This window comes from Columba livia, chromosome 5 (assembly GCF_036013475.1).
Source record: "Columba livia isolate bColLiv1 breed racing homer chromosome 5, bColLiv1.pat.W.v2, whole genome shotgun sequence".
Classification (NCBI taxonomy): domain Eukaryota; kingdom Metazoa; phylum Chordata; class Aves; order Columbiformes; family Columbidae; genus Columba; species Columba livia.
The window spans coordinates 39,925,405-39,943,739 of record NC_088606.1 but is presented as its reverse complement, the minus strand read 5'-3'; the positions used below and the strand labels follow the sequence as shown (position 1 = coordinate 39,943,739).

General features: G+C 40.9%; 1 protein-coding gene across 3 annotated transcripts in view; it reads left to right on the top strand.

Annotated features, from left to right (window-relative positions):
- STARD9 (StAR related lipid transfer domain containing 9) overlaps positions 1-18,335 on the top strand; it is a 110,126-nt gene that overhangs the window by 84,138 nt on the left and 7,653 nt on the right. For all 3 annotated transcript variants that reach the window (XM_065065867.1, XM_065065869.1, XM_065065870.1), the window contains 3 exons: positions 4,029-4,500; positions 5,370-16,571; positions 17,374-17,571. In XM_065065867.1, the coding sequence (XP_064921939.1) occupies positions 4,029-4,500; positions 5,370-16,571; positions 17,374-17,571 (11,872 nt within the window). The remainder of the gene's footprint in view (positions 1-4,028; positions 4,501-5,369; positions 16,572-17,373; positions 17,572-18,335) is intronic.

The window sequence follows — 18,335 nt, the reverse complement described above, 5'->3', positions numbered from 1 at the left end:
AGAGCGGGCACTGAGCCTCCTGACTCCCAAGCGGCTCCCATCCAGCCTCCCTCCCTGCAGCTTTGCTCTGCTCACATCGGTGGTGCAACTCTGCTGCATTGCAATGTAGAGCGAGCCTGCTGTCGTGGTTTTCTTGTGATGTATCCGTGCTTCATCCAGTGGGTTGTTCCGGAAGACTGCAACCAAGATGGTTGTGGTAGTTCCTACCATAAGCTTTTGGGAGAAATTGCTCTAACAAGATGTGACAGACACCCAGAAGTGGCGTGTGTCAGTTGAGGTACTCTCTTTATATATTTAATTGATGAGGTCACTTGTGACAATATAGACCATTTTCCTGCGGTTTTAATGAATTTCACTTCTTAGGAAAAACAGGGCCATGGCATAAGATGATGGATCAACCTGAATTTTCAGTGGTTGCTATGTGAGTTCTAAACAAGGAAAACAAAGAAAACACATCTGAGAAGTAGGTGGAACACTGAAGTTCAGAGCTAAAATCTCAGCCCCAGTTAAGGGAGAGTTTCACTGGCTTTAACATAGCCAATATTTCCACACTCCCCTGCCTTTTTATAATATGAAGAAAATGTATTAAGATACTCTGTGGTAGAAACTGAAGTGCAACACATGAAGATTAAAAATAAAATGCAGATTTTATTTACCCTAAAGATGATTAATTGGTGGTATTGCCTTCTCCCCTACTGATTTTGTTTTAAATGAAAACTGGATTAAAAAAAGAGAGGCATGCTTTGATTCAAATAGGAGTTATTTCTAGGATGTTCTACAGTGTTATGTCAGAGTTCTAAAGGCAAGATCAGTGATCAGATTTTGAATGGCAAATAGCTGTGTCAGAAGGTGGAGCCACAGTGTATTTGGAGAGCTATTTTTTAGCATCAGTGGCTCCTGGCTCCCAGAGGTGCTGCTATGCGTGCAGGCAGACATATTCAGCAAGATGTCTTGGTGGGTTTGGGCTACCCCTTAGTGAGTTTATAGACTGATCTGGGAACATTTTAAACCATGACATGTTTTTGACCACTGAAATTGGGTGGTTACAGTATTCTCTAGTTTGTGTTCTAAAGAATTATTTGGTCCAGGTTTCTTGATAAGCAAAGTATGCCTATTAGAGAGGCACTGTTCCCAATTGGCAAAACCTGCTATTGGTTCCTGGAAGAAGAAAACAGAACTTTTGGAAGCTTCTCAGACCCAAACTTATGCAGTCTGCTGTTTTTCAATTATGCCAGCCATGATGAAGAGATTAAAAGGAATTTGTGATTATGAGATGTAGCAGAAATAGGCTTAGGATATGTAGATAGTACAGAGAACCAGGAGAGTTCCCCCAAAATATCTGTTTCATAGCTATGTAGACTTGTTCTCTGCTTCCATCTAGTTCTGCTGTTTTTGCTGTGTTCACACAAAGCTTAGCCAGGCAGGTAGTTTTTGCCAGCCAAATACAATTCTTCACTTGGCAGCCCACCAAAGTTCTCCACCTTTGCCGCGCCCTCTGTCTCAGCTGCTGACAGAAGCAAGTTTGTGAGCAGGGATTAATTAGGATCTTAGAGCTTGCTGCTCTGTTTCAGGGAAACTCTCATCTGCCAAATATTCGACTTGCTGGTAACATGCTAAGGAGGACAGATTTGGAAATAAAGAGATGAGAAAAAAGCTTTACCTGTGAAAATTTAAAATGGTGTTAAGAAAAAATAACTAAAAGAATGACTAAAATGCTTTGCTTTTATCCGTAGAGTAACCATAAGAGTTAGAATTCCTAGTTCTGTGCATGTGCTGCATGCGGAGCTGCCAACGTGAACAGGACAGGAGACTCTGTGGCAGGGATCACTAATGAAGTATGTTTAACAAGATCAGTAGTCACCAAGCAAGTGATGCTGACAGTGCCTATGTACTAATAATTTCTTACATCATGGAAACTTCCACAGCCCCAAATTTCTCTCTTGCAGCTCAGCTGTGCAGGGCTGTGGGTAGCCCTCATTCATCATACCAGACTTAAATTCCTAACCCCTTAATTCCTAACCCACTGAATAAGCAGCAAAATGTTGCTTATTCAGTAAAGGACTGCAAATCAAAAGTAAGCCCAGGCAAAAGAATGTTGCTGCTAGTTAGACAGAAGTGCTTTGAAAAGCTTTGGTCATTTGAGAAATGCTCTATTCATCAAGGAACCTTGCCTGTGATTTGTAGACTGCCTTTTCAGCTAAGGGTATTTTTTTTGTTTGCTTTGTGCAGCTCAATATGTATGTTTGTATAGCAGCATAAAAATGAACAAACTCTGCTTCATTAAGAGAATATGCCCAAGCCATCAGAGACAATCTGGTAGTGGTGATCTCAATAATCACTTCTTTTGATTGTTACAGTTCATGATATCACAGGCTGAAGCCAGTGCACTCTGAAAATCCTCTAAGCATATCCCCTGCAAGGAATAAAGTAGTCTTGTATCCAGGCTTAAAAACAAATCAGCCTAGTGTTCTGTGTTCTCTACTGCTTCCCCATTGACTGCAAAGATCAGGTTCTCAATATACTGTGTAAGCAGGGGTAACATATTTTATTATCAAAATAGGTTAATCAGTTGGTTTGTGAGCATATTTAGCATTTATTAAGTAAATGGTACATTAGCAAAAGCAAAGAAGAAGGGTGGTGATTTAATGAGAAGTACACATTGACTGGCGGAATGAGCTTGTCTTGTTGGAATTATGTTCATCCTGATAGCTAAGGGTTGTGTTGGCTTCACCTGTGTCCTTGCCATGAGAGTATTTGATTTATTTCAAGTACCTGACATGCTAAAGTGCACAAGTGCAAGATATGTGGGCTCCCATTAGGCTGTTTTGGCAACTGCTTGTTGGAGCAGCGGTAGTTGCAACAGGTAGTAAATTTGTGGTTGTTGCTCTACCTCACCAGGTGCCACATAAGGTCCATGTTGCTTGGGAAGCTGCCATCTGATGGGTTTAGAGAGGCTGGCAGAACCTTCCAGCAGGTACCTATACGGTGGGTTCCTTGTAGCATTGTCTTAAACCCACTTGGAAGGTCGCATGCCCATCCACAGGGCTGGTAGCTGCCCCCACAAATGAGGCACATCTCAGGTGGGACATGGAGAGGTCAAGCCTTCAGGCACACTGAACTTGCCACCATTTTGGGTTAGCACAAAAATTGCCCTTTCCTCTGCTAAACAAATTTCTTTAGCATGACTCTGGGCTCCCTCATTGTCAGCGTACCTAGGCAGGTGAGAGAAAATAGTTTGCAGGTGTTTTTTGTTGGTTCAATCAAGTTAAGGAGGAAAGGAGAGGAGCAAAAGGCACAAAGAGAAATGTTTGCTTTAGAATAGTTGTAAACCACTGAAATGCTGTGATGAGAAGTCAGTAACATTTCAAGATTGCACAAGTGCTTATTTTGTCACTCAAAATGTGGGAATTTATTAGCCAAATGTTCATTAGTGTGTGTCTGAAATTCCATCTGCTGCATTAACAGTGGCTCTATTTAGCTCCGTACAACTGCCTCTTCTAGTTCCCATGTTAACTCTACTCTCAGTGCACAGACTTTCGTTCCCTAAGTAACAAAGTTTAACAAGTTTCTTCAGAATAAGTAAAACAGAAGTAACATATTTCACAGTAAAAAGCTAATGAACTCATACTTCACTGCTGTGAATATATACCCTCTGTCTGAAAAGTGCACAGAATTAAACTCAGGCCTTTTAATGCTTCCACTGTGACATTGGAGTGTAATCCTTGGGAAATTGAAATGTGTTCTATTTTTTGCTTACAAGCAAGGTCTTATCTACCAGTGTCCTTAGCTGTATCAGCCCAGGTCCTGCTTATATCTTGCAGATGTTACCCAAAGCATTATCCCAATGGAGAGGCTTTCAGTGATCAATAAAGTGCAGCAATGATACATTTTTCTCTAAATAGTTTGTCAAGACTCCACTCTGTATGTATAGAAGTCATGTTCTTAAATGAGCTCTCAAGGCTTACTAAATTAAGAACGAAGATAGTAACAAAAAATGTTTTTCCTTTCAATCATTGTTTTGTTTACAGACCAGCAGTGGCTTATAAATGAGAATAAACGCCTGGCTACCCTTCAGCAGCAGCAGCAGAGGGAGTTTGCAGTGCAAACAGAGTCTGCACAGTACACGGAGGCTGAGGTGCAGAGCTCCATCGGGCTGGAAATCTGTCCTTCCCTGCTACAGCAGAACAAGAAGAGACTGGTGCAGCTGGAGCTCTTGCGAAGACACTCCTTAAAAAAGGCAGAAAGAAACATAAGACGGAAAAAGGTCAAATTCCAGCTGGAAAGGATAGTCAAGAAGCAGAAGTTATTGGAAGCCAAGCAAAGCTTAGAGCAGCTGGAAGCTAGCTGCTGGTTCCATGAAGAGTGTGTGAAACAATCCCAAGTCCTAAACGAAAATAACACTGTCCAGTCCTCTTTGGATCACCATTTGCAAAAGAGAAGGAAGTCACTGCAGCACAGGGAGCATTCATTCGGTAACCCACGAGTGCCTCAGGTACCCAGGTGAGTTAATGTCTGCCAATTCCTCTGCACTTTCAAAAGTAATTTAAATTCAAGGTATTTTCAGTGGCCACCTGTAATCCAGAATCTCTTTCAATGTATTGAAACAGTCCCAAAACTTGCAATGTCCGTGAACTTACTATGTTGTTTGTCACACCAGAGCTATTTGTCCTTTTTCATTAGGTTGGTACAGCACATTCACTGCTTAGCTCTTTGACATGGTCTTTCTCACTGTTTTGTACATTCCTCTCAAGCCTTTCTACACTTTTTACTTCTTTGTGAATGCTTTCCAGAACTGGCTTAAGTCTTGTTCCTACCTTGTTCAAACTGTTGGTAAATACTTATGTCTGCATCATTTTCTCTTGATTAGTATCAAACTCTTCCTTCAGAATATTTGTGTCATTTGAGTGATTCTGGTTTGGTCTTTTAGGCTGGCCAGCCTTTCTCAGGCTAAATAACCATCTCTACACAATGCCAAACAGTTGGAGTGCTCGGGTGTCTTATCACAGCATGGTCCTGGGGGAAGGAAATAGCTACACTCTGCTGACTGGATTTCTATGACTTAGAATCATCCTTTATTTTTAACTAATGTTTGCAGCTTCTTGAGCCTACAGAGACTAAATACCAAGCTGTACAACATAGCATAAACCTGTTCCTTTGTGTTGCAGAACATATTGCAGGATATGTAGGGGATTGTATGGTTACTGACAGAATTTTTTAATTATTCTCTGCTAGAATTTGCTTTAGAAAAGCATTAAGAATTTTGCTTCATGCATTGTTACTCTTAACTACAAGACATCACTGATGTGGAAGCGTTGTTAAGTATTTTATTCAAGCAAGGTTTGGGCTTTGTTTCTTTTTTATTTCCACAGCTGTTTGTTGAAGAGGGAGACTGTCTCAAAGTTATCTACCTCACCAAATACTGATCAATGCTGTGAAAGCAATACAACAGGAAGGCTGTCATCTGTAGAATATCTTTACAGAAGAGGTAAAGCCGTTTCTGGGAATGATGACCTTAATGATGAAAAAGTCCAGAGGCAGCTAACTGAAAAACAAAAACCATCTTCATCTGGAAATAAAAGAGGAGGAGAAGAATATTCTAATGATTTGGGTATCATGGCTTCTATCAATAAAAATGATCAAAAAATTGCAAAGTTGGATGACAACCCAGGGCAAGCTGGATCTCAAAACCAGACCTCTAAAGGCTCCTCTCCTGACCTTTTTAAGGAGAAAGATGAGCCTGAAACTTTTATTACAGGGACAAGAATGAAAAAAACAAAGGTGCTAGGAGATTTAAATCAGCCTGCAAGTAGCAATCTAGAACAAAATAGAGCTCAGGTATCCAATGAAAAGGCTAGAATGGATATCAATGGAAAAGGCCACAGGTCTTCTCTAGAAAACTTTCCTAAAGAAATGAAGAAAACAGTGTATGGAAACCCACCATCAGCAAATCTAAACCAAACAGCCAAGAACTGGAAGAGGGAGCTGAACTCTGCCTTGCCAAGTCATGAGAAATCATCAGTGGAACAGCAAGAATTTCTGATGGTGGCATCATCAGTAGGAAATCTCACTAAGATGAACACACAGGCACCACTCTATTATGCTGAAAAAAGGTGGCACAGTGCTGAGATGCTGAGTGCTGGAGTGTCCAAAACAGCCACAGATGTACTGGGGAATTGGCAAGAGGATGAGGAAAATGAGATTTCTGATACTGACAGTTCCTATTCTGTAGATTCTCTCTCCTGTGCTTATGCAAAAACTTTCACAGAGAAACCGAAACAAGAAGATTTTGACAGAAATAAATGCCTTGCCAACCCAGAAGATTCTGAGAGTGATGACAGTCAAATGTCACAGGACTCTCTGGTAGAAAAAGAAAATAAAGCCAAAAAGCAGAATAAAAGCCAGTTTCACAGATCAAAGGCCAAACAAGAGCCAGCTAAACTTTACAAAAGCAGAACTGATCACCGTATTTCATCTTTGGTGACATCATATGCAGCTCATAGGAGACTGGGAAAGTCTGAAAGAAGTTTTTCTCTGGACAGCTTAGCTGATGGAGAAGAGGTGCCAGCTGAAGATCTGGTAGAAGAATCAAAATCTGATTCATCTGATGAAGTGCCAGCAGAGATCTATTGGAAGTTACAAACTCCTAGATCGCCAACTATACAGACTGATGAAGACCATGAGTCCAAGGCCTGTGACAGAGATACAGAAGGGACAAATTATGATCTGAAGCTGAGCAGTTCCTTTTATTTGGACACTAAACTGAAGCCTGCTTGCAAGCAGTTGTTGGAGGGGACAGAAGTCTCCTTGGTAGAACAAGAAAGGTCTCTTGATAGAAGACTGTATTACACAGGTGGAAATCCTTTGCTTTCTACTGATGCTTGGTCCTCCTGTGACTCAAAGGTTGACATCAGCAGCTCCAGAATAACAGCACCTTCTTTCCATGAAAATTTGGAAGTTCAAGAAGCTCATCTGTGCTCCTTGAGCAAACCAGAGTTTTGGCTGAAGAAAGATGATCTAAAGCAATCAGCTGCTGAAGTTTCTTTTGTTTCTGGCTCTAAGCAGATACACAGCATTACTCATTTATCACATCGTATAAATGAAATAAACACCGTTTTCTCCTCTGACACATCAGAATTACCTTTACCTGAAACGATAACAACTGCAAGCAGAGTTTCTGAGAGTGGATCATTAAATAAGATTCTTAAGGGTTGGACAAACTCTAATGAAAATTCTTCCTTGGAATCTCAAGATGTCATGTCCTCATTTGTTAGCTCAGTAGGACTAAGCTCCTCTTTTGTTCCTATTTCAGCAAAGCATGATTATTATCAACATTCAAGGTCAAATCATCCTGAACAAGAACAATTGAATGAATTCTCTGCTTACAGGTCCGCCACTGAATGCACACAAACATTCAGCTCTTTGGAAAGCACCTCCACTGCAGACTGCTTGTCACTGGTATCTAGGAGAGAGGAGGATTCTCTCCCCACAACTCATCCAGAGCTGCCAAAAGACCACAGTCTGAAAAAGACACCTTTTATTTCTGTGGTGCCCATGAACATTTTTGAACAGAGAAATGGCTGTGTGGATGCAGATTTAGAGGATGTTTTCTTCAGAGCTTCTGAAAAAGATGACCTCAGTGATGACTACAATAACTTGATGACAAAATCAAGTATGACAGATTCAGGCAGCAGAAGTGCATCCGTCAGTGCACCCGCTGCTGAATCTTCTACAGGACTTGCTCATAGTATGACCTCAACACAGACATCTGCAGTAAAACAAGCCCACTTTGGAAACCATGGGCAGCTTTTTCCAAGAAAGGAAATACCAACATATTGTGATGAAGGTTTCTTTCTCAGTGACTTAACAAATAAGAGCTGCTCTCTAGTAAGCAGTTACGAGCTTCAGACATTAGCGGGACAAGGAGCAGAATCAGCTGTTACAGTGGGTCTCCTTAGATCTGGGGAGAGTAATTTGGAAGCAATGCAAGAAATGGATTATGAACAAATATCTGCAGAAGAAATAACAACAGAGACAGATTTTTCCTTGCAGAAGACAATGTATCAATGTAACCCTTTAGTTGTTGCTCACAGTGCAAGTTATGACCAATCTGCAACACCAATAGAGATGTCTGAAGAAGAGATTATCTGTATGGAAACAAGCACCGATAGCTTGGCAGAGATTGTGCCAGAGGTGCCTTCATGCAAAGATAATGAAGAATATGAACCAAAGGATGAAGACCTGTCTTCACTGAATCATTATGAATACAAAACCAAACCTGTTTCAAAACATTATTCCCATGAATGTGCTCTAGCAGACAGTCAGTTAAGTTGCTTATCCCAACAACTTTCAGAAAATTCTACATTATGCATTGATAATATAAGAGAAGAAAGCAGTGAAAGCAAAGAGCACAATGTCTTGAATTCTCAGGCCGTAGTTCAGAAAGAATTTTCATCCGAATATGAAAACTTAGGGGTAAATAAAGTAAGTTATCTCAGAGTGAATGTAAATGGGAAAGACGCTGAGACCTTCCCTGCTGCTATTTGTGAGAGTACAAATGATTTTCTCCCAGAATCCAATTCAAGCATATTTTACAAAGCTTCAACAAAAGCTAATCTTTTTCAAAGTGCATCTGAGACTGAAAACTGTGATAAGCTATTGGAGCATGTCACAATAGTGAAAGGAGATTGCGATGCTACATCTAATCTTACCATGGAAGTCAGTGCCACAGAAAGTTATTCTGATGTACCCTCTGGCAGCTTTTGCACGACATGCTCTTCAAAATCAACAGGGCAGAAGAACAGTATGCATAAGATGACCGACGTTTCTGTGGACTTTGATGCAACCATTCTCTTGGAAACAGAACCACAGAACAAATATTTACTTGAAGCAACAGAAGAGAAAGAAGCCTTTCTTGAAAGTGATTGCCCAGAGAATCTCTTGCTTGCTGAAGATGATGTAAACTCAGAATTGGGAAGAGTACTTGAATACAACACAAATACATCAGCTACTATTTCTCGAGAGGAGAGTCCATATATAAATAAAGAATCCAAGTTCTTAAGAAGCCCAGAAAATGATCCAGAAGAAACTATGGTTCCTTATCAGAACACAAAAGCAAACACTGATGAAGAAATAACAAAATTAATAAATAGTACCATCAACTTAGAAAAAAATGCATTGGAAGTTAAATCCAGACAGACTGAAAGTTTACCTGACTATGCAGTAGCCAAAGTGCAAAGTATAACTGAAGACAGGAGAGGCGAGGATTTTAAAGGCATTAGTCTATCTCAGAATCCAAAGAAACATATTGATATTGTAGCTTGTGAAGGCCAGTGTGAGTTTTATACTAATCTGTGCCTGACACGTGAAGAGGCGGAGAAAGATGACCTGCAGGTAGGCAGCACTGGGGGAGGACACACTCAGGAATCAAAAGTGCTTGTACGTTCTGGCAGCCGACTTGAAACAAGCAGCTTGTGCCAAGAAGAAAGCAAGGAAATAGAAATAGGTATTTATTCACCAGAATTTTCTGTTGCTCCCCAAAACACTCCTTCAGCTGCGTGTGCCCACACAACAGAAGTTACTCAGAATACTTCAGGCTTCCTTGACACTTCTGAGGGACTTTTACAGATGAACAGAAAAATAGAAAATGTGCTTAATACAGCACCTGCAACAGTACTAATCACAAGCAGGCAAGGAAATGTTTCAGCAAAACCTGAAAATGAAGGACAAGTAAATTCTAGCAATGTAACTGAACAGTGTGTACCAAACTGTTTGCCCCAGGAAGACAAGGTTAATGAATGTGAAGTGACTGGGAGTGAAGAACAAATTATGGTGACAAACACTGAGGGGCAAGAAGTCGTACGCACAGATGAAAATGTTTTATTTACTGAAGAGTCACCAGCTCTACATCAGATGTATTGTGACAGAGATGACAATGAGGTAATTTTAAATCAGTTTAAGATCCCTGAAAGATACCTGACAGTTTCAGGACTAGAACAGAATATACTGTTAGAAGATGATTCAAGATACCATGATCCTACTGAAATGAGTGAAGATGGTGTCTCAGTGGACTCTGTTACAGATATGAGAAATGCAGTCATGGAAGATACTGATGCAGGTGAATATTCAGTTGATGATAGTACCAGTACTGACCAATATAGAACTGAACAAAAATTTAAAAGTCTCCCCATTAAAGATGACAGCCGTATGTATATGAATTGCTCTGTGCGATATCCTGAGCATGGCACTTCAGAAAACTTGAATATAAGTATTGTTAGAAAAAGACCTGATATTTGTGAATTGGATCCAGTGGGCTCCAGACTTGAGGAGGAGAAAGTGCATTTGATGAATGTTGTACAAATGACCAAAATAGACAAAGAAAAGCAAATGTTTGTAGAAAACACAGAGGAGGTAGAACTGATAATTTCACAAAACCTGAATGAACTGTTCCCTGAAAACAAAGACAGCTGCCAGATGACACACGATGACAGCAGATTAAATGAAGTCTTAAGAGAAAGCCAGTGGGTGTCTACTAGCTTTTCTGGAAATAATGAAGACATCAGCAAGGAACAAAACCCACCAGCAACACTAAAGTCTACTGAAAAAAACCAAGAAGGTTCGCTTAAAGACTCCCCATGCCAGTCTGTAAATCACCTTTTATATCTTGGAGTAAGTGATGATTTCCATCTTGTTCAAAGTGTTCCGACTGCATTGAAAGGACACACAAAGCCATCTGACAGCAGTGCTGGAACTGGAGCTGTTCTGCCTTACTATGAAACGTTACTGGAGAGCGAGATCTGTGTTGGTACGCCTGTCCCAGTCAACAAAACGAGAGAGGACAAATATCTTCCTGATAAAATGCAAAGCAAGAATGTAGCTTTTCTGCAAACCAGGACCACACAGGACCGGCAGGAGGAAGAATCCTTTATATTTAAAAATGCAACCGACTATGCCGTGTCTGGCCAGCCCATCAAAGAGGACAGCTCTTCCACTCCCAACAGCACAGATGATCCTGAGTCTGAAACTGTTGTACTTCAGGAAGGGACCAAAGGGAATTCATTTTGCTTGGAAAAATTAGATTCTTCTGAAGGTGTAACTCAGGATCATAACAACACTCATGAAGAACACAGTGTGGATTTAATGTTTAATAAACTATCAAAAGACTGCCTTAATTCCATAGAAGATACAGCTCAAGAGGAGAAGGCTACCATTGTGCCTGATTCACTGCTCTTGGGTAATTCAAACCTGCTTTCATCTTCAGAGAAAGAAGTGGTGAAAGAGACAGAGGGGGAAGAAATGCATTCTTTTCTAGAAATGTCTTTGCAAAAAATGTCTCCCAGTATTAATACAACTCAGAAAGTACTTCACTCAGGGAGTTTATTGCATGATGAGAAGGCGAAATTTTTAAGCACAAGCTATACTACAACAAACAGTAAAAATGAAAGAGCAAAGTTTCCTGGTGTAGCTGAGTATCCGTGTGAGCCCAGAGAAAATGAGAGACATGGGACTTCTGAAGAGGGCTGCACAGACCAGCCAGGCAGCACTGTTTCGGAGAATGCTTCAGCCCTTTCAGAAGGCCTGAACAAGTCTCCATGGGAAAATCCACACTGTAGTAAAGAGTTTATAAACTACAATAGTAACTCGGACACTTCTGAATGTTCTCCTGGTGTCCTGAATTGTCCAGCATCATCTGCAGCTGTTTTGATTGCAAGCAATGGAGACAAAGGTGAAAAAGATGCTGTTGTCTCTGAAGAAACAAAATACTTTGAAAGTGAATCAACTGATTTGAATGTATCTGTAACTTTTCCTGATGTTTCTCAAAAAGGAGATGAAAAGAAAAGTAATTCTGCAATTAAAGAGACCACATATGCTCAGGATAATAAACTCCCTGAAAAAGGTGCAACAACAGATCAGAAGGAGAAAATAATTCAAGGTTCTTTCAAGAATTGTAATGACATAAAAGAAAATAAAATTAATAAGTGCTTAGAACACTTCAGTAACACTTCTAGTGTGACTGTACCAGAATCGGGCTCGCTTACTCTTCAGAGCCAAGAACAGACTGGCACTAAAGAAGCAAAGTCTCTTCCATCCTGCTTTGCAGAAGATCCTCCAACTTGCGCACCGTTTCAGAGCTCCAAGAACTTCAGTGCTTTTGACACTTGTTTACTTGATGACTCAAAATCTCAGATATTTAGTGAGCTTGAGGACTCACTTCAAGATACCTTTTTGACTGAGCAAGTGTCCTCCGGTTCTGCAGATGTGTGCTCTGTAAAGGAAGGAGGTTTTCCCCGAGTTTTTGCAAGTGTCAATCACCCATCCTTCACACCGTTTTCAGAATCTTCTTTAACTGCAGATACAGGCCGTGGTGAAACTGGCACATATGATATTTCACATACAAGTATATTGAAAGATTCTTCACTTGCTGTTTTTCAAATACAAGACACTCAGTCTGATAAGGCTGTGGTATTTGATGAGCCAATACATGCTTCAGGAAGTATTTTACTTTCTCTTGCAAAAGAAAACAGGCATTTTCCGGTATCAGACACAGACTCTACTTCATATAAAAAATCAGCTGTAGATGGGGAACCTGTATATGGAAGTAATCATAAAAAAATTGACAGTGATATTAAAGTTGATCAGCACCACTGGGGTAAAGTTCCACCACAAGAAGCTTGCACAGAACACATAGAGAAAGTACCAAGTGATAATTCCCTTTTATTACCATCATTAACTTTTTGGGATACTGGAAAGGCAATTCTTGTTAAAGAGGGACAAATGAGAAAAATACTTAACAGAATGGAGGAGGAATTGCATTCAAATACTGAGGCTGAACTTCTTGCAGAAAAAACACAGCAGAGAAAAACATCAAGTAGAGAACCTGAACCTGCTGAAAAGCAAACTAATATATCCTCAAATTCTGTGAATGAATTAATACACTCAGAAGTTACAATGTTGGAAAATCTGCATCCAGGAGATGTTGATGTGGATCCTGGTCACACCTGCAATTCATTTAGTCCAACATATCCCAGATACAGCAGAAGCACTGATCCCAGACAACTGTATCACGCTGTCTTGGGTTTTGAAAGAAGCCCTGCAGATCTGCAAGACACTTGTCAGTATGTGCCTACAGGTGAACAGATAGAACAGGTGCCTGACAGAACAAATACAGATGGTAGAAAAGAGATTTTACTTTGCAAAAATAACGTGGGTTCAAGCATTGATAGCCCTGCTGATGATGCTGATTGTTCAACAGCGGAAGACACTGTAATGCGGAATAAGACTCTGAAATCAGAAAGACTAAAGTTTTCTGTAATTAATAATGAAAGTACCTCCGTAAAGTTTTTACCAGAAAACCATTATTTGCCTCCTCAAGAATACAAACCGGTGCAATTCAGGAGCAAAAGATCATATTCTACTACACGGAATACAAAGAACTATAAACAAAGTCAACAGAGGCCTTATTTACAAAGTCACAGACTATCAGCCCCAGCTATTGCTATCTCCTCTGATACAGAATATACTCCAGAAGCTTCATCTAAGGCAGATCCTTTGTTGTATTCTGCATCTAAATCACTACAAGATTTGAATATGAGTGTAGAGCCTCCATCACCAACTGAAGATGATCTTTATGGAGTTGAAAGATTTTCAAAGCAGGAATCGAAGAACTTTTTACAGGTTAAATCTAAACCCAGATTTCAGCAAAGTGCAGCGCAAACTAAGAAGCTTACAAACTATGATCCCAACAGTTTACAAAATTTTGCAGCAAGAACCCAAAGCAGCCAGGCTTCAAAAGACTGTGCTACTCAATCTCCATCATCCTTACTGCACACAGCTCACAGTTCTGCAGGTGCAGAAGCAAATGTCCATTCAAAGAATAGCTCTGTAGCTCAGTGTAGTGAAGGGAAAGCTGAAGAAGCTGGGTATCAGCCAGAAGCAGGTTTATTTTTCCAAGACAATAAAGATACAATGCATTTTAGTTCAAGTGATATCAACCCGTATATTCATCCATGGCAACAAGATGGATCGTGCAAAATTGGCTGGAAACAGTATGTTTTTGGAAGTGCAAGTGATGTCTCTTGCAATCAAATGCCTTTAAATCTGGAAAATCGTAAAGTTATGAGATGTTCCAGCGTAGACAATGGATTGAATTCTCAAAATTCTCCTTTTCATTCTCATCTCAGTTCATACGCTACAGCAAAAGTTTTATCAAGCACTTTAAGCAGCATCGAAGGTCTTCAAGGATGGGACGGTGTCAGACAAGACTTTCAATCTGCATACTCAAGTGACAGTACCAAGCAATACAGCAACATATCCAGTGAAACACTGGAAACGAATCCAGAAAATAACACTGCTGAATTTGGGAATCCTTCTGCACAGCCTGGTAACTCTTCAGTGCAGGTTGATGAAATTGTGCTGTTATATCCTTCTGAATCCGAAAGGTCTTCCAAAAAACTGCCAGGGATTACCTGTGAACAGGGAACACAAACAGCAACTACAGGACGGTACAAAAGGCAGAGGAGGCATCAGAGAAGTTATACAGACGTTTCTGCAAGAAGGCAGGAAACAAACAGAGATCTGTTTCACCAACCTTCTTCTTGGACAAGCATGCAGAACCTGTCCATGCATCTGTCACAGCTTCTTCAGAACACTTCTGAGCTGTTGGGAAATCTCTCCCATCAGAGTATCATAGATAATGAGCAGAATGCCAAAATCAAGCAAAGAGGAATGGAAGAGGCTGTAAAGGTTACTAGAGCAGATAGCGGCACTCAGACCACAGCAGATGTAGGCACTCAAACTGAGATTTTGGAAGAACCTCAAAGGAAACATGAAGAAAAACGAGTGGAGCCAAAAATGGAAAAAGAATTGAGGGAAGCTCAGGCAGTAAATGTTGTTTGGAAAGGAATAGATGCAGATGCAGTAGGTAAGATTCCCCAAAGGAAAGAGGAAACGCTCTCTCTTGAAGGAAGAACACAAGAACAAACAGGGATGAGAAATCTGGGCAATCCTGACTTCCATTACAGTCTCGACAGCATTTTGGAAGACTCCTTCATGCGTCTGCCTCTCTTACCCAGAACCTCCACTCCTATGTTAGATTTTCAGAAAACATCATTAAATGCACACCAGAATGTTGCTTTCGCTGGTACCAGAGTTTCATCTGTCACATCATCTTTGCTGAGTTCAGGGCAAGACAGTTCTTCATGCACTGTAGTCAGCAGCCCTACTAATAGCACCTCTCAGTCTCCATCATCTTATGCTCAGGATAAAAAAAGTGTCAATGAACTAGAGGTTCCAGCAGAAAGAAAAACGTGTTACAAAAACACCCTGCTAGTTGATAGGGCCTCTTCCCCTATTCTTACTCTTAGTGCTAGTCCCAGCAGCCAGACTGCTTTCGGCAAGTGTCTCTGCCCTGTTAAGGAAGCCCTTGGGTATTCCAGTGGTGCCTCAAGTCCCCTTCACAACCAGAGAAAGCAGAGGGTGGGTCCACAGTCCAGCACACAACCTCATGTGGACAATTTTTCACAGACAGAAACAGACAGTGAATCCAGCACTTCTAGAGAACGTAATGGCATAAGAAGGAAATCTGGAAGTTTCTCAGATAAGAAAGCGGCCAAAGAACTTTTAGGGCAGGATGTTTCAAAAGACTTGGAACAGCGGCACAGACTCACGGTTGACACCCACACTACCGTCTGTGCAAAACGACTGTATCACTCCAGCAGTATGTTGGAGGTGTCGGGCCACAGAGAAGTTTTAACAGGTGACCTTGGAGACCGCAGCCCACTGACACGTTCGCTTCGTTGTATGTACATCACGAGGGGGGAAAAAGGTTCTTCATCTGGAATCGGACATGAAAAATATGTTGGTAATTCTGACACTGCTTTGATCCATAACTACTTACCTCCAAATGGTGACTTACTTTTTAATAAAAGAATTAATGCCACTTATTCAAGCAAGACAAATGCTGGCACATCCTCAGAACCTCTGGTAGAAGCGTCTTCTCTACAATTTCACGATTTCTTCTGGAAAAAAGAGAGCAGCTGCCCTCCCCCGCTCTCTGATGTGAGCGATGCACAAACTTCCTTCCAAGACGACAATACAGATTATGTCACCGAAAGTGACTGTGACACTGAAATTCTTCTCAAGAAAAATACTGCTTTTACAAAGCCTTACAGGCCTCGGAGCTACAGTCTCCGTGACTTGCCTATACACAATAAATTTAGCAACTGGTGTGGTGTTAAGGGCAGCCCTCCGCCTTCGTCACTCAGCTTGAGCAGCAGCGTGACTGATTTACAAAGTCAGGCAGAAAAGAAACCTGGAATCACACGGGCAACAGAAATGGAAGGGAAATCCCAGCTCGGTGACAGCAGGAGCAGAGAGATCGAGCGACTTCAGAGGGAGCGTGCGCGGATCATGTCCGGCCTCCACCTGGACCTGCACCAGCAGCCGCTCACCGTGGAACTGGCTGAGGCCAAGCTCAGCTATGGCATCGGGGAGACGGACGCCCTGCTGAGGGTCCTGCAGAGCGGGACCGCCGATGACCTGGTGGCCGTTCCAGTGAAGCAGCAACTTTATGAAAGGTAAATTGCTTAAAGTAGTGTTGTATTGAGTGTTTCGAATACGCTTCATGCAGCATAAATAACATTTAGTAAGGAGCACTTAATCACTTAGTCACACTGAGCGAGCTATTTGTGAAGAGATACAGTATTAAGCTTATTTTATACACAGTTAAGTAATGCATGTAAGACAAAATTTTGAGGTTGCTTCAAGAAAATAAGGAAAATATAAGATTCTGTGTGGTTCAAATCCAGTGTCACCCCACTCTTAAAATTTCTAGCAGCTATGGGGATGATCATGTCTACCTGGTGATCGTGGGAAGATATTTCACTGATTTATTGCAATGTAAGAATAATTGGTACACCGTGTTTATGGGAAGATCTCATTCATGCTTCTGTGAATAAATGCTGATGTATGAATATACAAATGAAATTTTAAAACCCTATAAATATACAAAATTATGTAAAAATCAAGATAATGGATTCTTGCAATTGCATTATAGAACTCAGTTTAGGAAGCTGTTGTAACAAAAAAAATTCTAGGAGTAGCTACATTAATCTCTGTCCTTGATTCACCTCTCAGCTACGGCAAGCAGTAACCGAGACCCTCTTATGCATTCTCTGCTCTTATAAAAGCAGCGGGCCTGTAGAATTTCTGCATCTGTCGGCATGTGGCCAAAGGCGTATTTGCCAGGGGAGTGTATGGTATTAGATTCCCATGAATTTTACATTACAAAGCTATGTAATATTTAAGTGTTTTTCAAAAAAACAGAAAATTTAACTTTTCAGGGTGCATTTTATCACTCTGATGATGTTTCCTTGACAGACACATGAGGACTATTGAAACTCTGAGGAAGGAGAGAGAAAAGAGGCTTCAAAGATACCAAAGAAGCCGAAGTCTGAGTCCTCAAAAGCATTTGAGTCTGTTGCAGACGTTGGATGCAAGTCGGAGGGATCCAGATCTCCCCAGCAGGCGCCGGGAATATCTACAACAGCTGAGGAGAGATGTGGTGGAAAATACCAGGTGGGGCATCAGAAACCTCGCTTTTGGCCTGATGTGCATTAACAGTGGTAACCATGGACGCACATTAATGGTTCTTATTGTCACCTGAGCCTTCTGAGGCAGAATTCTTAATCCCAATGCAGAAGTGTTAAACTTTGGGATAGAAAGTGCTTTCAGGAAAAATGTGTGCCTGGTTTTAGAAAAGATTAATTAAAACCTTCTGTCTAGTTTGTTTCACTTCATAACATGTGCCTGATTTATTTTATGTGCACGGTTTATGGGGCGAGCCAAGTCTTGACTCATTATAGACCAATCTGCCATTTTACTCCTTTGCTAACTTAACTATTTTACATGTCTTTTAAGTTTCATTCTAAATATCAAAAATGTTCTGCAACCCTTCACCATTTAGAACTTGAGTTTCTCATTCCTCCACCATGTCCCCTAAATGACTTTTGCTTGCTCTGTGGAAGGGCAGGAGACGGTTATTTTCCCAACACAATTATTTTGCATGTGATATGCCCAAGCGCTAACCACAGATCATATGGAGAGCTGACTTAGGAACCAGTGCAATCGCTGGAGTAATCTCAGTGGTGAACCAGTCTGAATAATTTTCCAAGCTTAATGTCTGTGGAGCCTTTAACGAGCAAAGAGAAACTTTTAGCGTGGTGAGTTTTACTTGCTCTTGTGGCAAATTTTCCTGTTCCATGTTGAAAGATGATTTTCTCATGGTATTGTGTCAGGTGACCTGATTTCCAGTAATTCCGTGTGTGTTTTCCCGAACTTAC